Source organism: Dipteris shenzhenensis, chromosome 12 (genome assembly GCF_047967505.1).
Source record: "Dipteris shenzhenensis isolate YYH24624 ecotype China chromosome 12, Dip_SZ_1.0, whole genome shotgun sequence".
Classification (NCBI taxonomy): Eukaryota; Viridiplantae; Streptophyta; class Polypodiopsida; order Gleicheniales; family Dipteridaceae; genus Dipteris; species Dipteris shenzhenensis.
The window spans coordinates 14,081,964-14,103,775 of NC_141607.1; the positions used below are offsets into that span (position 1 = coordinate 14,081,964).

The window sequence follows — 21,812 nt, forward strand, 5'->3', positions numbered from 1 at the left end:
GATTTGATAACTGCAAAGGACTTTCGAGATGCACGTATGTAATTCAATTTATTGTCAACATAGAGTGTGAGATGGAGAGACTCCAAAGAGTAGACTTTATGCGCAATAAAATAGCACAATAAATATCTTCAAATTGCAATGCGAATTTTCGGACCCTAGATCATGGCAGATGCAATTCTCGTAAGGACTTGAGCGATGGCGTGCTCAACATGAGGGTGTGTGGTAAACGATGAGGCCAACGGAACACTAGGTCAAGGGAGGTGCATGCATATTCTAGTGTGTGTGTGTGGCAAACCATTGAGCGAAAAGCCAAGACGGGAGGGTCCCCTAGACAATGATGGATGAGACTTTAAAGGTAACAAATTGATGAGTAAATGAAGACCAAACGTCAACCATTAGAGGTTTGACTAATTTGTATCGTTCCTAATTTATCAGATTTCGCCTTCCTTTCTTCCTTAACCTCTTATCCTTCCAATTTTATCACATGTCTCACCTTTCGTCGCTCATAAGCCATCCACTTCCCGACTGCGAATCAGCCTCTCTTCTCCCCTTCTTCATTTCATCGATCTCCTCTTCCCTCAAGCTCCTCCATTTCATCGGTCGTCAGGCTTTTTCGATCTCCGCAAACCCTCCACGAGCTGACGCTCTCCCCCTTCTTACAGAATTCTCCCGATTTTGGAGCTCGCGTGAGTGGCCGCTTCTCTTGATATCTCTTTCAAAGCTCCTTCTTCAACTTTAGTGCACCTTTGGCGGTGGACACCTCTAGCTTCAGAAGCTCGGAGGCGCATGTTAGTACTGTGAGCCGGTCAGTCCCCTGTTGATACAGGGGACCCCGGCCACACCAGGAGAACATCTCGGAACTGCCGAGCAAAAATGGAATTCAAAGTTTATTCGCTACCTGACGAGATGACTAAAGAGACAGGAAATTTAGATCAGCTTCGTTCCGAGACCAGACAGACAGCTAAGTTCCAGGGTGAGTTCCGTATGGAACAGCCTGTATGTGACGGCACAAATCCAGGCTATTTTGCGTATCAAAAGTTAAGGAAAGTCCTCGTTTCTCCTGGTATGGCTTCGGATGAGCCTTTCAGTACCTTTTATTGTCCACTGACAGGAGATATTATGAAGGATCCAGTAATGACTTCTAGCAATCACACTTATGATCGGCACGCCATTCAGCATTGGTTCGATGAGGGGCACTTTGCCGATCCTTGTACCAACCAGACACTCGTTGATTTATCGCTGACATCAAATAGGTATCTTCAACAGACTATCAATGAATGGAGAGAGAGAAAATGTTTAGGCCAGATTTTGAAGGCAAAAGACAGAATCCAGTGTCCAGATGAGGCAGAACGACTTCAAGTCCTTCAAGAGCTTTCAAACACGTGTGAGAAGATGCCTTGTGCCAAGGATTGGATAAGCTTTGAAGGTCTAGTGCCTCAGATCATACAATGTTTGAAGTTTCGAAGCTATGATGTCAAGGAAAAAACATTTGCGTTGTTGAGAGTACTGGTCACTGATCATGAGGATAACAAGGTGAATTTTAATGCAGTTATTCTCTCACCCATCCGTCAATTTATTGATCGTTTCCACGACCTTGATAAACTAGTCTCTCCATAAGTGTTTATACAAGGTTCATTCAGGTCGTACAGGCTTTAAAAAGAAAATGTTGTTTCGTTGTCTCATGCTTCAGAAAGCTGTGACTGTGGGGGGATGCCTGGAATTGGCTACTGGCAGCTTGCTGCGTGAGCCACCTCTTCTTCAAGCAGCAGAGCTTTTGAGAGAATTAGTAAAGAGCCAGGCCGTTCGCATACAGCTAGCCCAGCAACTAGTGGCACTTGTAGCATGTGTTTTGACTGTGAAAGATGCTGCTATTAAGCAGATCGTCAAATTTATTCTTGAGCAGCTTTCAGATACTGATGAAACTGTGAAGAAGATTGCACAGGCGAATTGGTACCCTCCACTTATTGAACGCCTCTGTAAAGGTGAAGTCCTTCTTCTCAGCTGAGCCAGTTTGTTTGCTAGTGTGCGTAGTCCTACCTGCCAATCGATTTTTGCAATGCATGTTGCTCCCCCTCTGAATGCCGTGCCTTGTTTGTGCGACCGGGAAAAGTAGAAAACCAAGAGATGACGGGTGTTTCCATAATTTGATCCCAGTTAATCCTCTACTTACTCTAGTGGTCTAGCTTTTGCTTGACTAAGTATGCAATCTCAATGGTAGCTCTATATGTGAAGCCGTACAGAATAATGCCACGCTTCTATTTGTAAGCAATACTTGAAAAAAGTTGAGGTTTCTGTAATAGGACCCCTATTTGGTGCCTCGTGTAATTTTTCTTTCTTGTGTTCAACAGCAAGACTGTAGCTCTATAGAAACTTTAATCTGCTCCCTCGTGGCAGAAATAGCTAGAAAGTAACAAGCGATTGGCTGGTACCTGTGTTCAGTTTCGACAAAGCTCTTGGCAAGTGCTTGACAGCATATTGAATAGTTATCAAGAACAACATACAATTGGGTCCCGTAGTTTTTTGTTCTATATGTTAGAAGACGTATAGCTTACTCTCCATTTAAAACTACATTTTCTTAAGTTGACTTAAAATTCCATTTTGTCTCGTTCTAGACAATTCCTAATTGTCGTTCATCATGTATCCTGGATTCTTTGTTAACTTTGCTCCCCTGGTCTTTGTCTCTGGAATTTATGGAGCAGAGGTCTTTTGTGTTTATGTTCTATATCACTTCTGGCATTTATGCTTGGGCACTGATGACGACGTAAGTGTTTTTTATAAAAGTTTTTGTTTACCTCTTTTTTCATAAAAGTTTTTGTTTACCTCTTTTTCCTTCTCTTTTGTTTTCTCTTTTATTTTCTGTGTAGATTTTTGTTTCCAGATCTGGATGTGAAGTTTATACATGCTTGTGTGCATACTCTTCAGCAGGATCCAATATCAGTATGTGATCTTGTGGGCTAATATATACAATCTGCTGTGCATACTGGTTTGGGCTTGGCCTAGAAGCAAGTCCCATTTACTGTTAATCTCTAACTTGGCATGAGTCAAGGAGGTCATAACTTGGTTTCGAAGCCTAGTAGAGGGTCTACTGGTGGGTCTATATCAATGGCTACATGTAGTGCCCAGAAACGGCGTTTCTGGGCACCCGAAATGGTTCACCGTTTCCGCGCCGTTTCCGAAACCAGAAATGGCATTTCGGACAGACCTTTTTTTTTTTTGGTTTTGTTTGGGGGGGGGGGTTGCTTTTGCGGTGCCCTCTGGAATTTATCCAAGGAAACGTATATATAGAACAGCAATGTCAGAGCTTGTAGACACCAATGCTCAGCTATAGAAGCAAAAGTACCAGCGCACACACACACCTGCCTCAACCACCGAGTAAGAAGTTAGAACCCCATCTGCGGGTAGGGCAGTTTTTGCTCTCCCTCTCCAGCCTCTCCTCTTGCTCTCGTCTCATCCTACAACCCCCCTCTCAGCCCGCTGCCCCTCCTCCTTGCTCTCCTCTCTAGCATATCCTCCTTGCTCTCCTTAGCCCTTGCCCTCTCCTCTCCTCTCCTCCTTGCTCTCCTCAGCCGTTGCCCTCTTCTCCTTGCTCTCCTCAGCTCTCGCCCTCTCCTCTCCTTCTTGTTGTCCTCTCAGGCCTTGTTGTACGACATATGTATTAATAATAAGTACATATATAATATATATTTTATTAACCTTAAAAACCAAAACTCTGTTTCCACCGTTTCTTCTGGTGCCTGAAACTCCGAAACACCGTTTCCCGACTGTTTCCGTTTCCCCGTTTCCGAAAATCCTAGGAACTGGGTTCAAGAGGGAAGTGACTTCAATTCACTCTAGTGACTGTGATGGGCGTGTTTGCAGTCTGTTAAGACAGAATCTAAACTTCTGGATCATCTACACTCTGCCATCGCATTGAGCTCAACCATACCGAAAGTTCGTGATGCTGGAAAGTTGAGTCCTAGGATGTAGCACCAGTGGAGCAGCATTATGCTGTCCACATGATGTAGGCTGGAGTTCACTTTGGTTTCAATCTTGGTCCTATTTTTGGACATATCTGTCTATGTTTTGGTTGCAATACGTTCATGACTATTTCCAGATCCGTGCATGAAGTTTTGAATAGGCTTGCATGTATACTTCGAGTAAGATCCAATATCAATAATTTGTTGGCTAATATACATGTTCCACTGCACATAGTGGTCTAGACTTGGTTTGTTAACCTCTAACAAGCTGTTCTAAAGGTTTTCACGAAGGTGCCCTTTGAAATTGCCTATCTTGTTCTGTATTGAGTGAGCTGAAGGGGTATTGCTTCGAGCAAGCATTGACCCTCCTCTGAATTCTTTGGCCTCAGAATGAGCTTTTGAGGGATAACTCTGTTGATCTCAGCCCTATGCGGTGCTACATCTCTAGAGAAGGCAATCCTTGCAGGCTCCTACACTGAAGCCTCCCTGGAAAATCTTCTTGTTATTGTTGCCCAGTGCCTTAATTAGCCCACAAATGTGAGATGGTGATGGCCACCTGGTTAAACTGCCATGTTTTTTGAAAGAAAGGTGGTATGGGTCTTGCAAAAGGATGTTTGTTTGAATTCTTCTGTCAGAAAGTAAAGACAAGGGCACATAGCTAATTAATTGTCTCTCATATATGCCCTTGTCCTTATTCTTGTATATGCCCTTGTCCTTATTCTTGTATATGCCCTTGTATGAAAAGAACGCAGACCAAAACAAGAATGAAAAGAAGGCAGACTAATAAGGACAAGGGCATGTATGAGAAAGACGGGTGAAGTGTTGGACAGGCTAGGAATAGAGACATAAATGCAGATCTGTAGCAAACAAAATGATATTATAATCCAAGGAGAGGATCATTTATTATCCATGTCCCCTCTAGTGCGCCCCCCCCGCCCCCCTCCCCCCCCTTCTCTCTCTCTCTTTCATACAAAGGGCGCAGCAAAATGAAAATGGCAGAAGTAAATTTGCATGCGCTTTTTTGATGTCGCTCTCAGTTCTTAGTGTGGTTTCCCTTTGTTCTCTTCGATAACAGAGCAAGTTGCAATGGAGGATAAGACAGTATAAGGTAGATTCAAACATTGGAGGGTGAAAGATTAGGACATGGAACAGAGTGGAGAGTAATATGAATTTGTTTGATTGGATATATTCTAGTCTTACAAAGGTATATGTGTGTGTGTGTGTGTGTATACGTGTGTATATGTGTGTGTGTGTGTGTGTGTACATACATAGCTACATACACGCTACACGCGCACACACACACACACACACACACACACACACACACACACACACACACACACATAGTAAAGCAGATGACAGCATATACAAAGAGTACATTAGAAAGTGCCTTCTTCTCTCCTGAGTTGGTGGCAAAGGGATACTTTTGATGCCCTTGATGGGACATGTCCTATCGTCTTCCACTGTAGCTTTTGTGTTTGGATGTACTGGTTCCATTGCCTTAAACCGGCTCTTTTTTTGACACATGAGTAGGAATGATGAGGGACCGTTGAGGGAGTGAGGGAAGGAGGGGGGCTTAGCAAGAGTGGTAAAAGGATTGAGGCAAAAAGGGGGAGAGGGATTTGGGGAGGGGATCTTGGAAAGGGGTGGAAGAGGTAGTGAGAGGGGAGGTTGCAGAGGTGGCTGGGGGAAATAGGATGGACAGGCTGAGGTTGTTGAGGGACTGAGGGTGTCATCATGTAGGGTGGGGAAAAGAGGATGTTGCATGTTCATTCATTTAATGCGCAAAGCAGTGCTCAATGACCAGAACTCTCTCTTGTCGTCATGTTGACTGAATCAGGTTTTGACTCTTGGGTTTACTTTCATTCTTTCTTCTTTTGGTCTGCCTTCTTTTCTTGCAATTTTTTGCAAGTGACTAGGTTTCTTGTAGTAGAAACACTTCATTTTTCTTCTCATCTTGATTGTCATCATACTTTTCACCCTTGAAATCTTCTTTAGGCTTACCCTTGCTAGGATTGCCCTTGCCCTTTCCTTTTGCTAGAAAGGCCTTGTCACCACTGGTGTCATTTGGTTTTCTCCAAATATAACTAAATTGCCTAAAGTTTGGCAGCTTTTACAAAGTTGAGAAAACCTTTTTTACAGATGGAATAGCTAGGGCTGATTACTGGTGCACAGGTGCTCCTTTTTTCTGAATACTCTTCTGCAGAGGACTCCCTCTTGGTTTTGTTTGTGTTGTTCAATTGACACGTGTACACACCACACTCACAAACAATGAATCACATACACAATGGCAAAGCTGAGCTAAAAAGAGTAATCTCAATGGAAAATTAAAATTGGATATTACTTATGTGACATCAAGGCCAGAGTCATGCAGGGCTTAAAATGTTGCAAAGGTAGCTGCATTGGGGTGCTGCAAGATGGTGTGTAGCCAGTTGTCACTGCCACTTGTGCCTGGCACTGGTGCATGTGACGGCTGGGACTTCTGCTTCTGTAAGACCTGACTCCATGGGCCTCTTCTGCTGCTCTGGATGTAGTCTGTTCTGAGCTTTCTGGAGCACCAAGATCCCCAACACTGGGACTTTCATATGGGGGCTGGATGCCTTCCAAGCAGGCGGACCCTGCTGCAGACTGGCTGGCCAGTTTGTCAGCCAACCACAGACTGGGCCAACCCACTTAGCCTGCTGCGCAACCAACTTGGATCTGGGTGCCTTTTCTTGGCTTCTACCCCAGCCCTTTTGCAATCTCCAAGCCTTGCACCAAACACTGAAGTACACACATGTTGATGAAGCTTGATTTCATAGTGACACTTCCATGTGTATGGGCCCATCTATCAGTCTTCCATTGCTGGATACCCTCTGTAGGGAATTTCATTTTATAACATGGTATCAGAGCCTTGACTGAAGCTCTTGGGAACTGGAGCTTGAAGGCAAGGACCTTGTTGAAGGGCGACCTTGATTCATGTGATTGGAGGAATTAGCTTCGGTGTCTGAAGGATTGTACCCAGGCGGGAGGCTCAGGTTCAGGCAAGCATTTGAAGGATTGTACCCATGTGGGAGGCTTAGGTTCAGACGTGTACGATGCTCTAAACCCTTTTCCGCTTTCCTTGTTCATTATTATGGCCAATAGATGCCAGATCCCAAATTTTGGTGAGACAGGCAAAGCTTGAGGGGACTAATTACTCGTTGTGGAAAGTGAAGGTTCAGAGCTTGGTGTTGTGGGAGGCATAGGGGATTGCACGACGGGGATAGAGCTGATGCCTTAGCCCACCGTGACTACCTCAGCCACGGCAACTTTGGATGGAGTGAGGTCATGAGAGATTAGGGATGCAGAGACCTTGGCGATCATTGTGGGTACGACGGTGGATATGGTGCTTCGCACATACAGATGGCAAACTCTTCTTTTGAGGCCTGGACGACATTGAGGGATATGTGAGCTTGACAATAGGTGAGAATCTTGGACCTCGAGATAGAGTTGTACAGCATGAGGATGGATGAAGGGGGATCAGTCTAGGAACTCATAACGAAGATGAAGGTGGTGTGAGATCAGTTGGCAGCAATTGGTCAAAGGACGAGCTCGACCAAGATGGCAAGGCTATTGCTGGGAATGCTCCCCCATAGCTATGGCATCTTTATGACTATTGTGATTGCATGGCAGAGGACGGCGCTGGTGACTTTCGAGGAGCTGGTTCCATTGCTACTGCGAGAGGAAGCTCAGGAGAAGAAGTACAATGGTATGGATAAGGATGACAAGGCCCTGATAGCTCAAGATAGGAGTAAAGGCAAGGGCCTGGCAAAGGCAAGCCCAAATCTGACGACAGAGCGGACTCTTCAGATAAAGACAACAAGACGAAGAGAAAGAAAGAGAAGAAGTGCTTGTACTGCAATGAGCTAGGACATTTTGTGAAGGATTGCAAAAAGAAGGCGGCTGATCAAAAGAAGGGGGGTGCCAGCTCAGAGTTAGAGAATTCAGCTCCACTGGTGGTGATAGAGGAACTTTTCTTGGTGGCAACTCCAAGCGCTGCTGAGATTAGGTACATGGACCCCAGTGTTACTGTCAGAACGTCAGATATTGAGGATTGTTTAGAAGAGGAGTCAGGATCCTTTGTGAAGGATGGACAATGATGATTGCTTGGAGTCATCTGGGCACTTGGCTGGTGTTGTTGAAGCATAGGGGGATTCTTCGACAGGACCTGAGGACTTAGGGTCAGACGGAGGCGTGACTTGGAGGGGGGCTACAGTTGGAGCTTCAAGTTGTTCCTGGAATTCATTTACTCTTGGCACATCTCTCTCTCTCTCTCTCTCTCTCTCTATACACTAGTACACATTAAGGAAAGAAGTTTGGATTTGAATTTAGCACTGCGTGATTCCTGGGCATACTCTTTGTTTAACTTCCGCTTTGGGGAGTGTAAGCAGACCCCGAAAACATCATTGGGATTTGAGCCATCTCAGATAAATGCTCCTTTGTAAATTTTACTCGTGAATTCTGCACGGTGCACCACCAACAAAATTCAATGCTTGGCCAAAGTTTGCACAGTTTGTCTGAAATCTGACTTGTACCTACAAATAAAAATCCCCTTGGCATGAGGGCCAGCAAATGCACGCTAAGATTTTGATGGCAAAAGACACACCAAGATGCAAGAAAAAATGAGGCAAAGCTGAGGAGGAAGTTTCAGCCTGTGTAGCATCCAAAACCAGCAGATTTCTCCTCCAAAACAGTTCAAAACTGTTCAAGACAGCAGCAGATGTTACTTCCAGATTATGTTTGCTTTAGGAACTCCAAAACAGGAGCAGCCTGCATGAAACCCTGAAAAGAATGTCTGAAACCATAAAAACGGGTCCAAAAACACTTTAGAACAGATCTCCCTCACTAAGAACAGTTTCTCAAAAACAGCAAATGCTCCTGCAGAAATAGCTTGAACTGGTCCACAACAGCCAGAAATGACTGCAGCAGGTGGTGACTGCACCGAAAATGGCCTTATAGCTGCTGTACGGCAGTGGCTGAGGATTCGCGACTGTTCAAAACAGTTAAGGGAGCTGTAAACGAGACAAACAGCAGCAGAAACACTAGTAAATCAGCAAACATGTAGGCGATTTTCACTGATTCAGTGGCAGCCTGATGCAGAGCAGCTGTAGGAGCTCTTGCAATGCCAAAACTGAAGGCAACTGACTGAAAACGAGATCTTCAGCAGGGTTTCTTGCAACCAAATTGAGTTTTTTTGCGATAGAGGTGCTTCTTGAGGGTGAGAGAGGCACACAGGAGTGAGAGACCACTTGCTCTCATACCAATTTGTGAGAAATGGAAGCAACGAGCACAACAATGGAGGAGAAAAACTCACTGAACTGCTGTATTGAGAATGAGAGGCTGAAATGAAGTACAAGGCAACCTGCTCTGATACCAATTTGTGAGAATCTTGATGAGGTCATCCAAAGTCTCTTCATGTTTTGGATTTGGGTCTTCATGAGGCACAGGGTAGCGAGGACCACCTGATGTCATACTAATTTGTGAGAAATGGAAACAAGGAGCAAAACGCTGGTGGAGGAAAACTTGCTGAAGTACTGTATTGAGCGTGAGAGGCTGAAATGAAGTACGAGGCAACCTGCTTTATGAGAATCTTGGTGAACTCATCCAAAGCCTCTTTCATGTTTTTGTGTTGGGTCTGAACTTCTTTAGTGAGTAAATTAAGTTATTAAGTAGTTATGTTTTTATGAGTAGAACCTCACATAGTTATAGTTTTTTGGCATTTTATATCATTTAGGTGATTTCGTATTTGTATGTACACAAACTGCAACGTTCACATCCTTGGTTCAATTTCACATGGATGGTGCTAGGTTGGGTACATGTGAGTGTGGTTTGGAAATTGGTAGAACTAGGCCCCATGGGCAGACAGACGTGTCGCTTTAGGTTCGAATCCTTGCTCAGACAGTGTGAGTAATTTGGAGGCCACTTTAGTCTACACTATGGAGGCCTACTTCATGCTGTAGACTTAGTCTCTCTTGGATGCCACACAGAGTCTCATGTCATGACGTTGAAGGAATCCAACTGTAATGGCAAAACAATTTCAATCTTTGAAAATTGTATCTCTTTTTTATTGCAAGAAAAGAAGGCAATATGAATACCTGGTGACAACTTACCTAGTGCTAACTTATGACATAATAGTGTCAGCTTGCTCTCTCAAGCAAGGCAGTGACGAGCTGTGATACAAAGCTGTTTCTCACCACTGCAATATGAGAAGTGGATTCTGCAAGAAGAGTACTTGACAACTGAAAAATCTGCGATCCAGTAGATCATTGCAAGTATCATTGTCGCCCATATAAAAGCAGCAGCAGCTTATTTAATTTTGACACAGTTAATTTTCTTTCTGAATGCCACTAAAGGAGGGAGAGAACTTCAGAATGCTTTTTATTATATTATATAATCACCACTTTGGCTAATGAGCCCTCTACAAGTCTCTGTGCACAAAATTAGATAACCGCACTAATTCCAACACAAAAAGTTTCTTTTAAAAGCAATAGATAAGATTCTAACAGAAATCATTTTGATTTCGGTTTGCTGTACAACTGAATTTCTTCTGGCCCAAGTTTCTAGCAGACTTTGAAAGCTATAGCGGTGCTTTCCTCAAGTTGCATCCTATTTCTTTTAAATGATTTCTTTTTTCTTTTTGAAAGCAGGATCTGAGGAATCAAAAGTGGCGATGATGGTTGCTTTGGCAGATATGACACTGAGCAAGGAAAGTGTAGAATATCTGGTCGGCCATGGTCTGATTTCTGTTTTAGCTGGAATGGTGCAATCTGGGAACAAGAAAGTAGGTGATCCAGCCATGCGAGCACTTGAGAACCTTTCGTTGCATGAGATTGCTTTGTCTGGTATGGTTGAAGAAGGGCTGTTCCCATTTATATTAGAAAGCTTTTCTGCCAAATCATCAGATTCTTCTAAAGCTGCTGCTGCTGCAATACTTGAAAATGTCACTTTGAATCTCGGGAAGCAGTATCTTTTGCAGTTATGTGTACAGACTGGACTTTCAAAACTAGTGTATGACCTTTTCCAGCTTCTAGGAGATTTGACCTTGCGGGTAAGCACCGTGTCACTGCATGCTCCTCTGCTCAGAGTACTATATGAAATGGTCTCAGCACCAGATGCTCTTGAACTCGGGCAGTTGATCAGAGATGAACAAGGCTGCATGGAGGTCCTTCTTACACTTCTTAAGCCAAAAGTTCCTGAAGTATGTATCCGAGCTTTGAAGCTTCTTTCTGTTTTATGTGGTGGCAAAGGAGGTTCTCCAATGGCTTCTTTACTCGTCAAAAATTTAAGGCCTCTTATAGAGCTGTTGGAAGATGACATGCTAAGTTCAGAGATACATTATGCTGCTGCTGAAATTCTGGCAAAGCTTCCTGACAGTGACAGCAGAGAGAGAGATTCAGTTGTAAGTTTAAATGCCCTGTCCAATTTGGTCAAGATGGCTAGTCTTCCTAGTGAAGAGGGGAAAGCACATGCTGTGGGTGCTTTGCTAAGATACACAGAAGCAGAAGCAAAGCTTCAACAATTTCTGGTGGATCTGGACTTCCTTGCTAGCCTGGTGGATATGCTCAGTCTGTCATCTTCAGTGCTTAGAAGCAGAGCAGCGTTGGCTTTAAAGAACTTCTCTTTCACTAGTCCTCGAGTAATTAATGGCCAAAAAAGGCAATTTTGGGGTGTTCAAAATCTTAGGAAAGTTTGCCCTGTGCATAATGTGCGATGCACAGTTAAAAAAAACTTCTGTATTCTAGAAGCAGGTGCAGTTCCAAAGCTTGTGGCAATGCTGGATGATCCAAGTAGTGAAGTTGCAGAAGCTGCGCTGGATGCACTGTCAACATTTTTTCAGACACACAACATGATTGCTAGTGGAGCCTGGCTCATGCATGATTTCAAAGCTGTTGGTAAGTTGTTGCAGCTGGCTTCGGGAAGTTCGGTCATGTGTTCAGAGAAGTCCCTGGAGTTACTGAGAAAGATTTTCAGGGTGCCAGAAATAAAAATTAGATTTGCATCTGAAGCAAGGGTTGTCTTACTATCACTGACAGGGTGTCAACAAAGTCAGTCTCTTTCTCGTAAAGCTGTAGAATTATTGTCAGAGCTAGATTTGTGTTGACAGTATTTATCTATGCTTTCATTGATGTCGCAGGTGATTTTGGGTCACAATGCAAATCATCTGTATGTAGACGTAATGATCACCTTGTAAGATTATGTTCATTCTCTTTTCTCCCATTTGAATATTGGAGCGGTTTGACTTTTTTTCTGGTTGCTAGTTTTTGTTACAGGCTTATCTGAGAAGTTAATGATGCTCGTTTTTTTCAATGAAATCGAATTGAAATGTTTGTTTTTTGTAAATGTTTGCTTGATATCCAAAATATAGATTGCAGAAGGGCTAAAATGTGGAAATGCCACAAAACTCAAGGTTTTGTATGGATTTTTAAGAACTTCAATTTTATGTTCTGACGTTCCCAAATAAAAAATCATCAAAATCTCTTACTAAATTGCTTGCTAATTGAGATCTTGGAATGTGTCACCTTTGTCTAGTCCATATTTTACATGCATCTTGAAAAAATCTTTAGCAAGTAGTGTAGCTCACCAGTCCTCCTTTGATTGAACTTCTCTAGCTAGTGCACAACTATTTCAAGCTCTAGTCCATAGTGGCACGGAACAGCATTTCGCGGATGTGAAACGCAAACGGTCCAAATGCCTTTTCTGTATCCCTGTTTTTGGGGGAAACTCTAGATCGGGTTTTTGTGCCACCTATTGCCTTGTTTCGCCCCCTTATGCCTGCTACCTCTACCCGCCTGCTGCAGCCTGCTCCTCCCTCCACTACCCTCCTCTATCCTACTCTCCACTCTCCTACTCTCCTTTAGCCTCCACTCTCCTACCTCTCCTCTACCCTCTCATACTCTCCTCTACCCTCTCACTCTCCTCTACCCCCTCTTTGAGTCCTACTCATATTCTCCCCACTCCTTTCCCTATTACCTACTCCTCTCCACAATGCCCAAAGATCTGAATTAGAGCCATGCCACCTACATTGATAGTTATGCGGGAGGTGGCGGCTCCAAGAAGTGGAAATAACTATTGTGGCATAAGCAAAACGAGGTTTGTCACACTGTTGAAAAACCATTTGGCGGGTGTTCCCAATAAGGATATAGAACCTTGTAAGTTTGTGCCTCTTGATGTGCAGGATGGCCTTAAGAATGGAAGTGTAAGCGCATGGTTGGAGCCATTGCATGATGCTTCTGCTAGCACATTGGGTTCAAAGAGAAGTAGAGGGGCATCTGCAACATCGAGCATGGGTCCTAATGCTTGCCACATGGAGCAGGTAGTGTTGATGCTAGTGTGGGAAAAAGAGGCTCATTACAAAGGTCTAGCATCCAAGCATACATGCAAAAGTAGGTGGTAAAGGAAGCCACTAGTGAGCTCACAAAGCTCTTTATACAATGTGCAATACCCTTTAATGTGGTGAAGACTTGCAATGGAAGAAGGCCATGAGAGCTATAAGCCGCATTGGGTATGAATCGGAAGGGCTTACATGCGAAGCCTTGAGGACACGAAAGCTAAGAAGAGAGTGGACACGAATGGAAGCACAAATGCAGCCCTTGAAAGAGGCTTGGGTAAAGTATGGATGCACACTCCGATGTGATGGATGGTTAGATGTATGCAAGAGGAGTGTGTACAACATTCTGGTGTCTTCTTGCAAGGGGACCATGTTCTTGAGAGCCATAGATGCCTCTGTCGTAGGTACATTGATTACAAGATTGTACATTTGGAACCACATGTGTGCAGTCATCTTGGAGAAAGGTGCAGCGAATGTGGTGGAAGTAGTGACAAATAATGGCAGCAATTGTGTGGCTATAGGTGAAATGTTGGAAGATGAGTTTCCAAGGATTGCGTGGACACCATGTGCCTCACATTGCCTTGATCTTTTGATTGAGGACCTAGGAAAGATAGCTTGAATTGGTGCCATTTTCTCCATTGCCCGTAGTATCGTGAAGTTTGTCATGAAGAGACCCAAAATCCTTAGCATCTATGGGGCCTACATTTACCTCGAGCTATTGAAACCTTCAACCACGAGGTTTGCTTACATGTTCATAGTGGGAGAGGCTCGTGCGAGTGCGCCAGGGCTTGCTCCGCACGGTTGTGTCTCAGGAGTGGAATGATTGGGATGAGAAAGGCCATGCAAAAGTCCATCAAATTTGCACGCATGATCATCGATGGCATTAGTCAAAGCTGTTAATCCTATCTATAGGATGCTTCACATCATGGACACGGAGGGAACCACATAAGGGCTCTTGTACGAGTTTATGAACAAGGTTGGAGAGACCCTCAACAGAAACACTTCCCTATCACCTGACAAGTAAGACTACAATTTATAGTTTACTAAATTACTATTAAAGGCTAAAGCTCATTGCTACAATTCTTAATTTATGTGTGATTTTTGTATATTGTGTCTAATTTAGGAACCAGGACATCCGTGGAGTATGGAATTATAGGTGGAATTGGTTTTCATTCAGCTATATATTGTATGTGATGATTCGAAAAGCAATGTTCCAACTCAAATAGCGTGTTCATATAGTTCGATTACATGCATGGATTATATTACAAGAAATGAGTTTTTTCATACTTTCTACCAAATGACAAGGTCTCTGCCATCCTGTTTACAATATTTCATAGCTAAAATCCATGACGTTAATACTGGTCATACTTGTCTTCAATCACCAGCACACACTTAAAATGCTTCATGTGATTGTAGACAAAAGAAAAGAAAAGAAAATTAACACACACACTTTTTTTTTTTGGTGAAACCAGTGACTATAAAATTAACATAAAATCAATGTACATGACATTAGACTCCAAAAGAGAGCCTAATGGAAGCACTCAAAAACAGTGAGAAAACACTTCAAGGCTAGCAGCATCCAAATCCCTCACAGCATAACTATCATATAAAGATTACTTGAGGGACATATATAAAAATATAAGAGAGAGAGAGAGAGAGAGAGATTAACATCTGTAGAAGATCTCACGGGTTCATGAGACAAACGACCTAAAAGTGTACATATGTACATATATATACATACACAAATGGGTACACGTTTGTCTGTCTATTTATGTACGTATGTCTGTCTGTCTATTTATGTATGAATGTTTGTGGCAATGCAGATCTTCAGACTGCAAAGAAAGCAGTCAGAAAGTCTGAAGAGGGTCTCACACTAGTTGCCAGAAACTCAAAGGTTGCAATGTCAAAACCATGCTAACATGTAGCTCATCCAACAACTATAAAATGAGATTAAAGGGCTAGAAAACAACAAAATTGCTACATCCCCTTGGTCTCAGTATTTGATTTTGACATTTCCTCATACTAGATTTCTACTCCTTTCTGCAATTCTTCATTTTGTTCCAGTAACTTTGGTAGCTCTCCTTGTCCATCACCTACCTTGCATCTAAAGCATTGCATTCCTATAAACCAGCTCCCTCAAATTGCCTTTCCCATCCTGCTCAACTTTGCTAACAAGGTTATGCTGGAGCAAAATCTATCTCTAGTTTTGCAGATTCTCTGCCATTTCAGTTCTAAAAATTATTGCTATCTGGTCTAACAGTGTTAGTCAGTCTGTGAACCTTATAGCAGTGTTCGTCAATTCAAGCTGAATATAGGAATACACCTTGGCAGTCTGAGTGTAGGGAAGTATCAAATAGTTATGTGGATGGCTTCATGATAGAGAGTACACTCCGAGAATCGATGGAACTTGCAGTTTAAATGTCATTTTGTCAGTAGAACTGCCTTCTCTTGCACTTCGAATTGACGTAGGAGTATTGAGTATTCACCCCAAAACAATCAAGCAAAAACAATAACGAGCATCTATTAGTGGAAGAGAATGCACATGTTTTAGCCTGAGTGGTCCTATCTTCATCGTTGCCTGTTAAAATCTGTCTTCATCTTTGTATATTTGTGTGAGAGAAGGAGGAAATGGCAAAATGGAAAACTAGCTTCACGAAATCATCAACAATGATCAATGGAAGGGGTTGGTTGCAGATCTTCCAGGGTATTGTAGCTCTCTCGTAGAGCAAGATGTGTTCGCGGTTTACAACGTAATCTTGTAGAGCAGCAAGAATTCAGCGCGGTTACACACCACTCGACGTTGCCCAATTTTCACCCAGCTTCTGGGTACTCCAAAATTGTGTGGCATGGGTGCTCTCGTTACACACCAAGGGCACTTTTCCACAAAATTTGGTCCCCTCCATTGATACACTATGAAATTCCACCTATGAAATTCCACGCTCGAAACCATGAACACTTGAGAGAGAGCTGCAATGCATTGGAAGAGATGCAACCATCCCCTTACATTAATCATCGTTGATGATTTCATGAAGTTAGTTTTCCATTTGTGATTTCCTCTTTCTCTCCTACAAATACACAAAGATGAAGACCTTGGAGAAGTACAGCCATTGAGTAAAAAATACTTGCCTAAGTTGTCTCATTCCCACCTTTGGCCTAGATCACTATGCTGTAAAATATTCCCCAATTGTGCATAGAACCTACCGAACCAATATCATAATCCAACACTCAAGAAATTGTCATCTACAAAATTATAAAATGAAAGTCCTTCTGGTTAAAGTAGTCCTCCTGATGCTTACGAGGGGCAATAATTTCAAAAGAAGGCCATTTACCATAGAGATTGTGGAGTCTTAATGTGGACATTGCACAGAAAAGTCCATAACAATCTTATGGCATGAAAATGCAGAAGCGAAGAGAAGTGGCTGCAATATTTTGTGTTTGAGTGCCTGGAAGGTGGTTGGTGCATTAGTTAACCCAGAATGGGGAAAGCTGTATGAGAGGACAAAACAAGAAAATATGTTATCACAATGTTTGTATCTTTTAATATTTGGAATAAAGGTTTAAAAGTATTCATTGTTCTCTTTAAAAGTTTTCTCACATGTTGATACCTTGAGCAACAAATTACAGTCATGCTCTCTTTTAAACTATCTTGATTCATATTCCTGAATCTAGGTGACAGAAATAAAAAATGTATTCAATGCATCCTCCAAGAAGGATTCCATCTCAGATAGTTGGTCTTGAAACTCAAAGGAGAAGAAGAAGAGTTTAACATCTGCTACTATCACGGCTAGATAACACCCAATTCTTACATCGTGAGCGTGCCAGAAGAAGAACAAGTTTGAAAAGTCATAAAGGTATGCTTGCTTCGGAAATGTGTAGTTCAATGCAAGGAGAAATCGAACCTCAATATACAATCCATTCATTTATGACATTGGGTGATAAGTTGAGGGACACTAGAAGATATTGACGTTTCCATGCTAGGAAAAGAGTTGTGGCTAAAGCAAAGGCTCTTCAAACACAAAATACAACAACAAGGAATGTCTATTCCAATACATATGTTGATCAAACTTATATACATGTTGAGGTTGATCACACTGTGCATATAGAAATGCAAGATAATCAATATGGTCGTCAAGTCGGTATGAGTTTTGATGTCAGAATCGTTTCACATTATGTTTTCGATCACAATAAAGGAGGCTTATTATCAATTCTACACAAACTACCTCCTTTGGAAGGCATACATCCTTCAATGTGGCCTCTCATATATTCCAATGTCTCCATACATCTTTTGGGTTCTATGTCTTATCAGAGTCACTTTTGCCATGCTTACATTTGGAAGTGTGAGAAAAAAGATGGAACTCATGGCCAAGATATTGGAAAATTTTGTTGTAAATCAAGATGAATTTTTCTTCCTCCTTTACCTCCACCTAATGAACCATTGAGTTCCCTTTTGATAGGGGAAAATAACATCAGCAAAAAATTCCGTAGCCATATCCGTGCCTATAACATTGCCTTGGCTTTTGCATCATTGGGTGCAAAGATTGATCATTCCTTTGTTGAAAATAGGGGAGTTTACACTTTCAAAGTTCATGGCTCTATGTATCATAGGATTGGATCCTTACTACCAGATGCAGCACACAATCATAGGCCTCAATTTGCTCAGCTATATGTATATGACTCTGAGCATGAGTTACAAAATCATTTGTCCATAATTAATGACTTGGATCCAGTGATACTTGAATCTCTACAACATATGATGCACGAATTCAATCCATTTGCACAAGGTTTAAATTGTGTCAGTCAAATGGTCAATGAGAATGGAGGTGTCAAGTTGAAAATAACAATATGTTAGAGAAAGATACCATCCAAGCAGTACTCGGCTCCCTTAGCAATTGAGATTGCAGGAATCATGATTGGCCAGGGTGATGAACAAAACATTGGTTGTCGTGATATTTTACTATGTATTACACAAGGGAGTTACAAAAGAATATCCAATTTGCATAGATCTTACATGCCTGTGCTATATGTTCTTCTATTTCCAACAGGCTATGATGGATGGCATTTGAGGATTCCCTATACAAATGTTTTCCGAATGATATTCTTGAATCATCATTGATAAATAGTTAATGCATCAATCAAAGAGAGTATTATGCATATCAATTACAGATCCAACTTGACATAAACATTTGCTTGCTACGTGGAGGACGGCTACTTCAACAATACATGGTTGATGTGTATTACATTATAGAAGAATCTCGATTGCATTGGATTCGGAACAACCAAAAGGTTCTGTGTAGTGAACTTTATTCCAACTAAGTAGACATGGTCTGTGATGAGGCAAGAAATGATAACATTATGGGAAGAAGTGTAGGTAGTAGAATAGTATTACCTTCAAGTTTTACTGGGGGTCCACAACAAATGTACCAGCTTTATCAAGATGCTATGGCCATTGTTCGCTCAAAAGGTAAACTAGATCTATTTATTACCTTCACATGCAACCACAGATAGAAAGAAGTAACTGATCACTTACTCCCTGAACAAAGTGCAAATGACATACCAGACTTAACATGTAGAGTTTTCCATCATAAGCAGAGAAACATGATGAAAGAAATAATTCAAGGGAAACTTTCTGGTACAGTGATTGGCTATGTTTCAGTGATAGAGTTTCAAAAGAGAGGATTGCCCCATTGTCATACATTGCTTATATTGGATGGTCCTCACAGACCCCAAACAGTGGGCCAATATGATAGATTAGTTTTCTGCAGAATTGCCCCATGTTTCCATCTTTACATCATATCATGTCTCAATGCAATATCCATGGGCCATGTGGGGCATTCAACCTGAAGGCCATTTGCATGCAAGAAGGACAATGTACAAAGAAGTACCCACGTAAGTTTGCAAAAGATTATCGTGTATACATGAGACAAGATGATGGAAAGACTATAATTGTAAAGAACAACAAAGTTGACAATAGATGGATTGTACCCTACAATTCGTATTTATCAGTTACATACAATGCTCACATTAATGTTGAAATATGTTCCACCATTTCAGTTGTCAAATATCTACAAAGGTCATGATCGGGCAACAATAAGAATCTCAGATGTACGTAACAATGGTATTGAAACAACTAAGCAGGCTATTGATGAGATTGATTTAGATGCATGCTATGTCTTTGCCTCAGAGGCGTGTTGGAGAATCTATGAATTTGATCTGCATGATGAGAAGCCTAATGTACAAAGGTTGCAAGTGCACGTGGAAGATGGGCAAACAATTGTGTTCAGAGATCATGACAATGTTGTTGATATTGTACATGCAAAAATTTCAAAGAAAACAACTCTAACAGAATGGTTCACATGTAACAAAAATTATCTAGAAGCAAATGATACATTATATTGTGATTTACCACTAAGATGGGTATGGAATCAAGGAAAAATATGGACCAAAAGAAAAAGAGGAAACACTATAGACCGAATGTATTTTGTAGCTCCATCTACTGTTGTGGTGAAAGATTTTATCTTCGTCTGCTACTCATAATTTGCAAAGGATGCAAGTCGTTTGGTGATCTATGCATGTACAATGGTACAATATATCCTACATTCAAAGTCACTTGCATCGCTAGAGGTATATTGGAAGATGATTCAGAATGCATTTCTTGCTTAGAAGATGCTTCTCTTATATAAAATCCATTCCAAATGAGGTGCCTTTTTGTGATCTTATTACTCTTTTGTGAGCCTTCCAACCCAAGGTTTCTAAGGGATACATTTAGGGAACAAATGATAGAGGATTTTATTTATTTTTTAACAAGGATTATAGGAACATCATATACTCAAAGCATGGCAGAAACACAGGCTTTACTACACATAGAAGGGCTTTTTCATGAGAAGGGTAAAAATTTGAGTGATTTCAATGGAATGACTCAGCTTCATGAAAGAGATCTCCAAGCTATACAAGCAAATAAACTACTTTTAGAAGAGAAGGCTTTTGATCCAGTGCAACAAGCAATCATATCAAAATCCATGAAATCATCATTAATAGATAGTCAAAGAATCGCTTTTCAAACAATAATGCAAGCAGTCACGCATGATAAAGGTGGGGTTTTCTTCTTAGATGGTCCTGGTGGATCTAGAAAGACCTACTTATATAATTGCTTGCTTGCTCATATACAATATAAAGGATTTGTTGCGCTTGCCATGGCATCATCTTTGGGAATTGCTTCCTTACTACTTAGCAAATGGACGTACTGCTCATGGTAGATTTAAAATACCATTAAATCTAAACAATATTTCAACATGCAACGTTCTAGTGCATAGTCATCTCATAGAAGTATTAAGACATTGCAAGCTAATCATTTGGGATGAGGCTTCGATGTGTCATCGCCATGCCTTCAAAGCTTTAGATAGAACTTTGCAAGATGCTCAATAAACCATTTGGAGGAAAAGTGATTCTATTGGGAGGTGATTTCACACAAATTCTACCAGTTGATGTAGAGGGAAGGCATGAGGATATTATTGACTCTACGCTATGTAGATCTTCCATATGGCAAATTTTCGAGGTCTTAACATTGGTTGGCAATGTATCGATCACAACAGATCATTCAAATGACTTCACAAAATTGCTAATGAGCATTGGCAACAGAATTAGTTGTACTCAGTATAACCCAATGCAAATATTACCGACAGAGATGGTGATGCAAAACTCTACCTTGGTTGATTTGGTTCATTGGGTTTATTCTGATTTAACTATCACTCATATCGTATTCGACCTACTTCTCTAATCAAGCTATTCTTGCTCCAAGAAATAGTGAGGTTGATGATGTCAATCAATGTGCCTTGGAAACAATTCCTGGGGAGCTAAAAGAATATTTCATTGCAAATTCAGTCCTAGAGACGAAACAAAATTCATTTCTTTACTCAACTGAATTCCTTAATTCTTTGAAATGAGGAGTCGCAGTTCCACCACATCACTTGCTCTTAAAGCTTGGTGCCCCTATAATCACGCTTTGTAACATAGATCCAAAGCGTGGGCTTTGTAATGGGACAAGATTGATATGCAAAGAGTTTCACTCAAAAGTCTTAGAAGAAGAAATTATCAAAGGCAACAAGATTGGTGAAAGGGTTTTAATTCCAAGGATAAACTTCATCATCACCAACATTGAACTCCCATTTACCATGAGGAGGTGACAATTTCCAATAAGACTTGCTTTTGGAATGACAATAAATAAGGCACAAGGGCAATCTTTGGAGGTCTTGGGTTTGTACTTGATCACACCAATATCTACTCATGGTCAATTGTATGTAGCAATGTCTCACACTCGATCTCCTAATACTATAAAAGTGCTCCTACAACAAACAAAATAGAGAAGCAATGTCATCAACAATTCTTGATGGCGACATTTATACAACATCAAACATTGTATATAAAGAAAGCTTAAGGGCTTAAAGGTTAGTGATTTTCTTAAAACATTTTTTTAAACTTAAATATAAGTTTCTAAGCTACAATAGAATATA

At 41.4% G+C, this 21,812-nt stretch overlaps 1 protein-coding gene across 2 annotated transcripts; it reads left to right on the forward strand.

The window, feature by feature from the left end:
* The first annotated feature begins 470 nt into the window (after positions 1 to 470).
* Positions 471 to 12,177, forward strand: LOC147895851 (U-box domain-containing protein 44-like). 2 transcript variants are annotated; one of them, XM_087383076.1, is made up of 4 exons: positions 471 to 973; positions 1,112 to 1,533; positions 1,691 to 1,982; positions 10,625 to 12,177. In XM_087383076.1, the coding sequence occupies exons 1-4, from the start codon at positions 874 to 876 to the stop codon at positions 12,076 to 12,078; spliced, it is 2,268 nt and encodes a 755-aa protein (XP_087239202.1). In that variant the 5' UTR covers positions 471 to 873; the 3' UTR covers positions 12,079 to 12,177. The 2 variants fall into 2 exon arrangements, with proteins under 2 accessions (XP_087239202.1, XP_087239201.1); XM_087383075.1 differs by having other exon boundaries at positions 471 to 1,533.
* The last annotated feature ends 9,635 nt before the right edge of the window (positions 12,178 to 21,812 follow it).

What these genes read in the sequence shown, in the direction of transcription:
- LOC147895851 (XM_087383075.1), top strand. Translation starts at nt 874, where the DNA reads ATGGAATTCAAAGTTTATTCGCTACCTGACGAGATGACTAAAGAGACA. An exon ending in CTGATCATGAGGATAACAAG is followed by an intron (nt 1,534 to 1,690) that starts GTGAATTTTAAT and finishes CTCATGCTTCAG; the next exon opens with AAAGCTGTGACTGTGGGGGG. An exon ending in TATTGAACGCCTCTGTAAAG is followed by an intron (nt 1,983 to 10,624) that starts GTGAAGTCCTTC and finishes TTTTGAAAGCAG; the next exon opens with GATCTGAGGAATCAAAAGTG.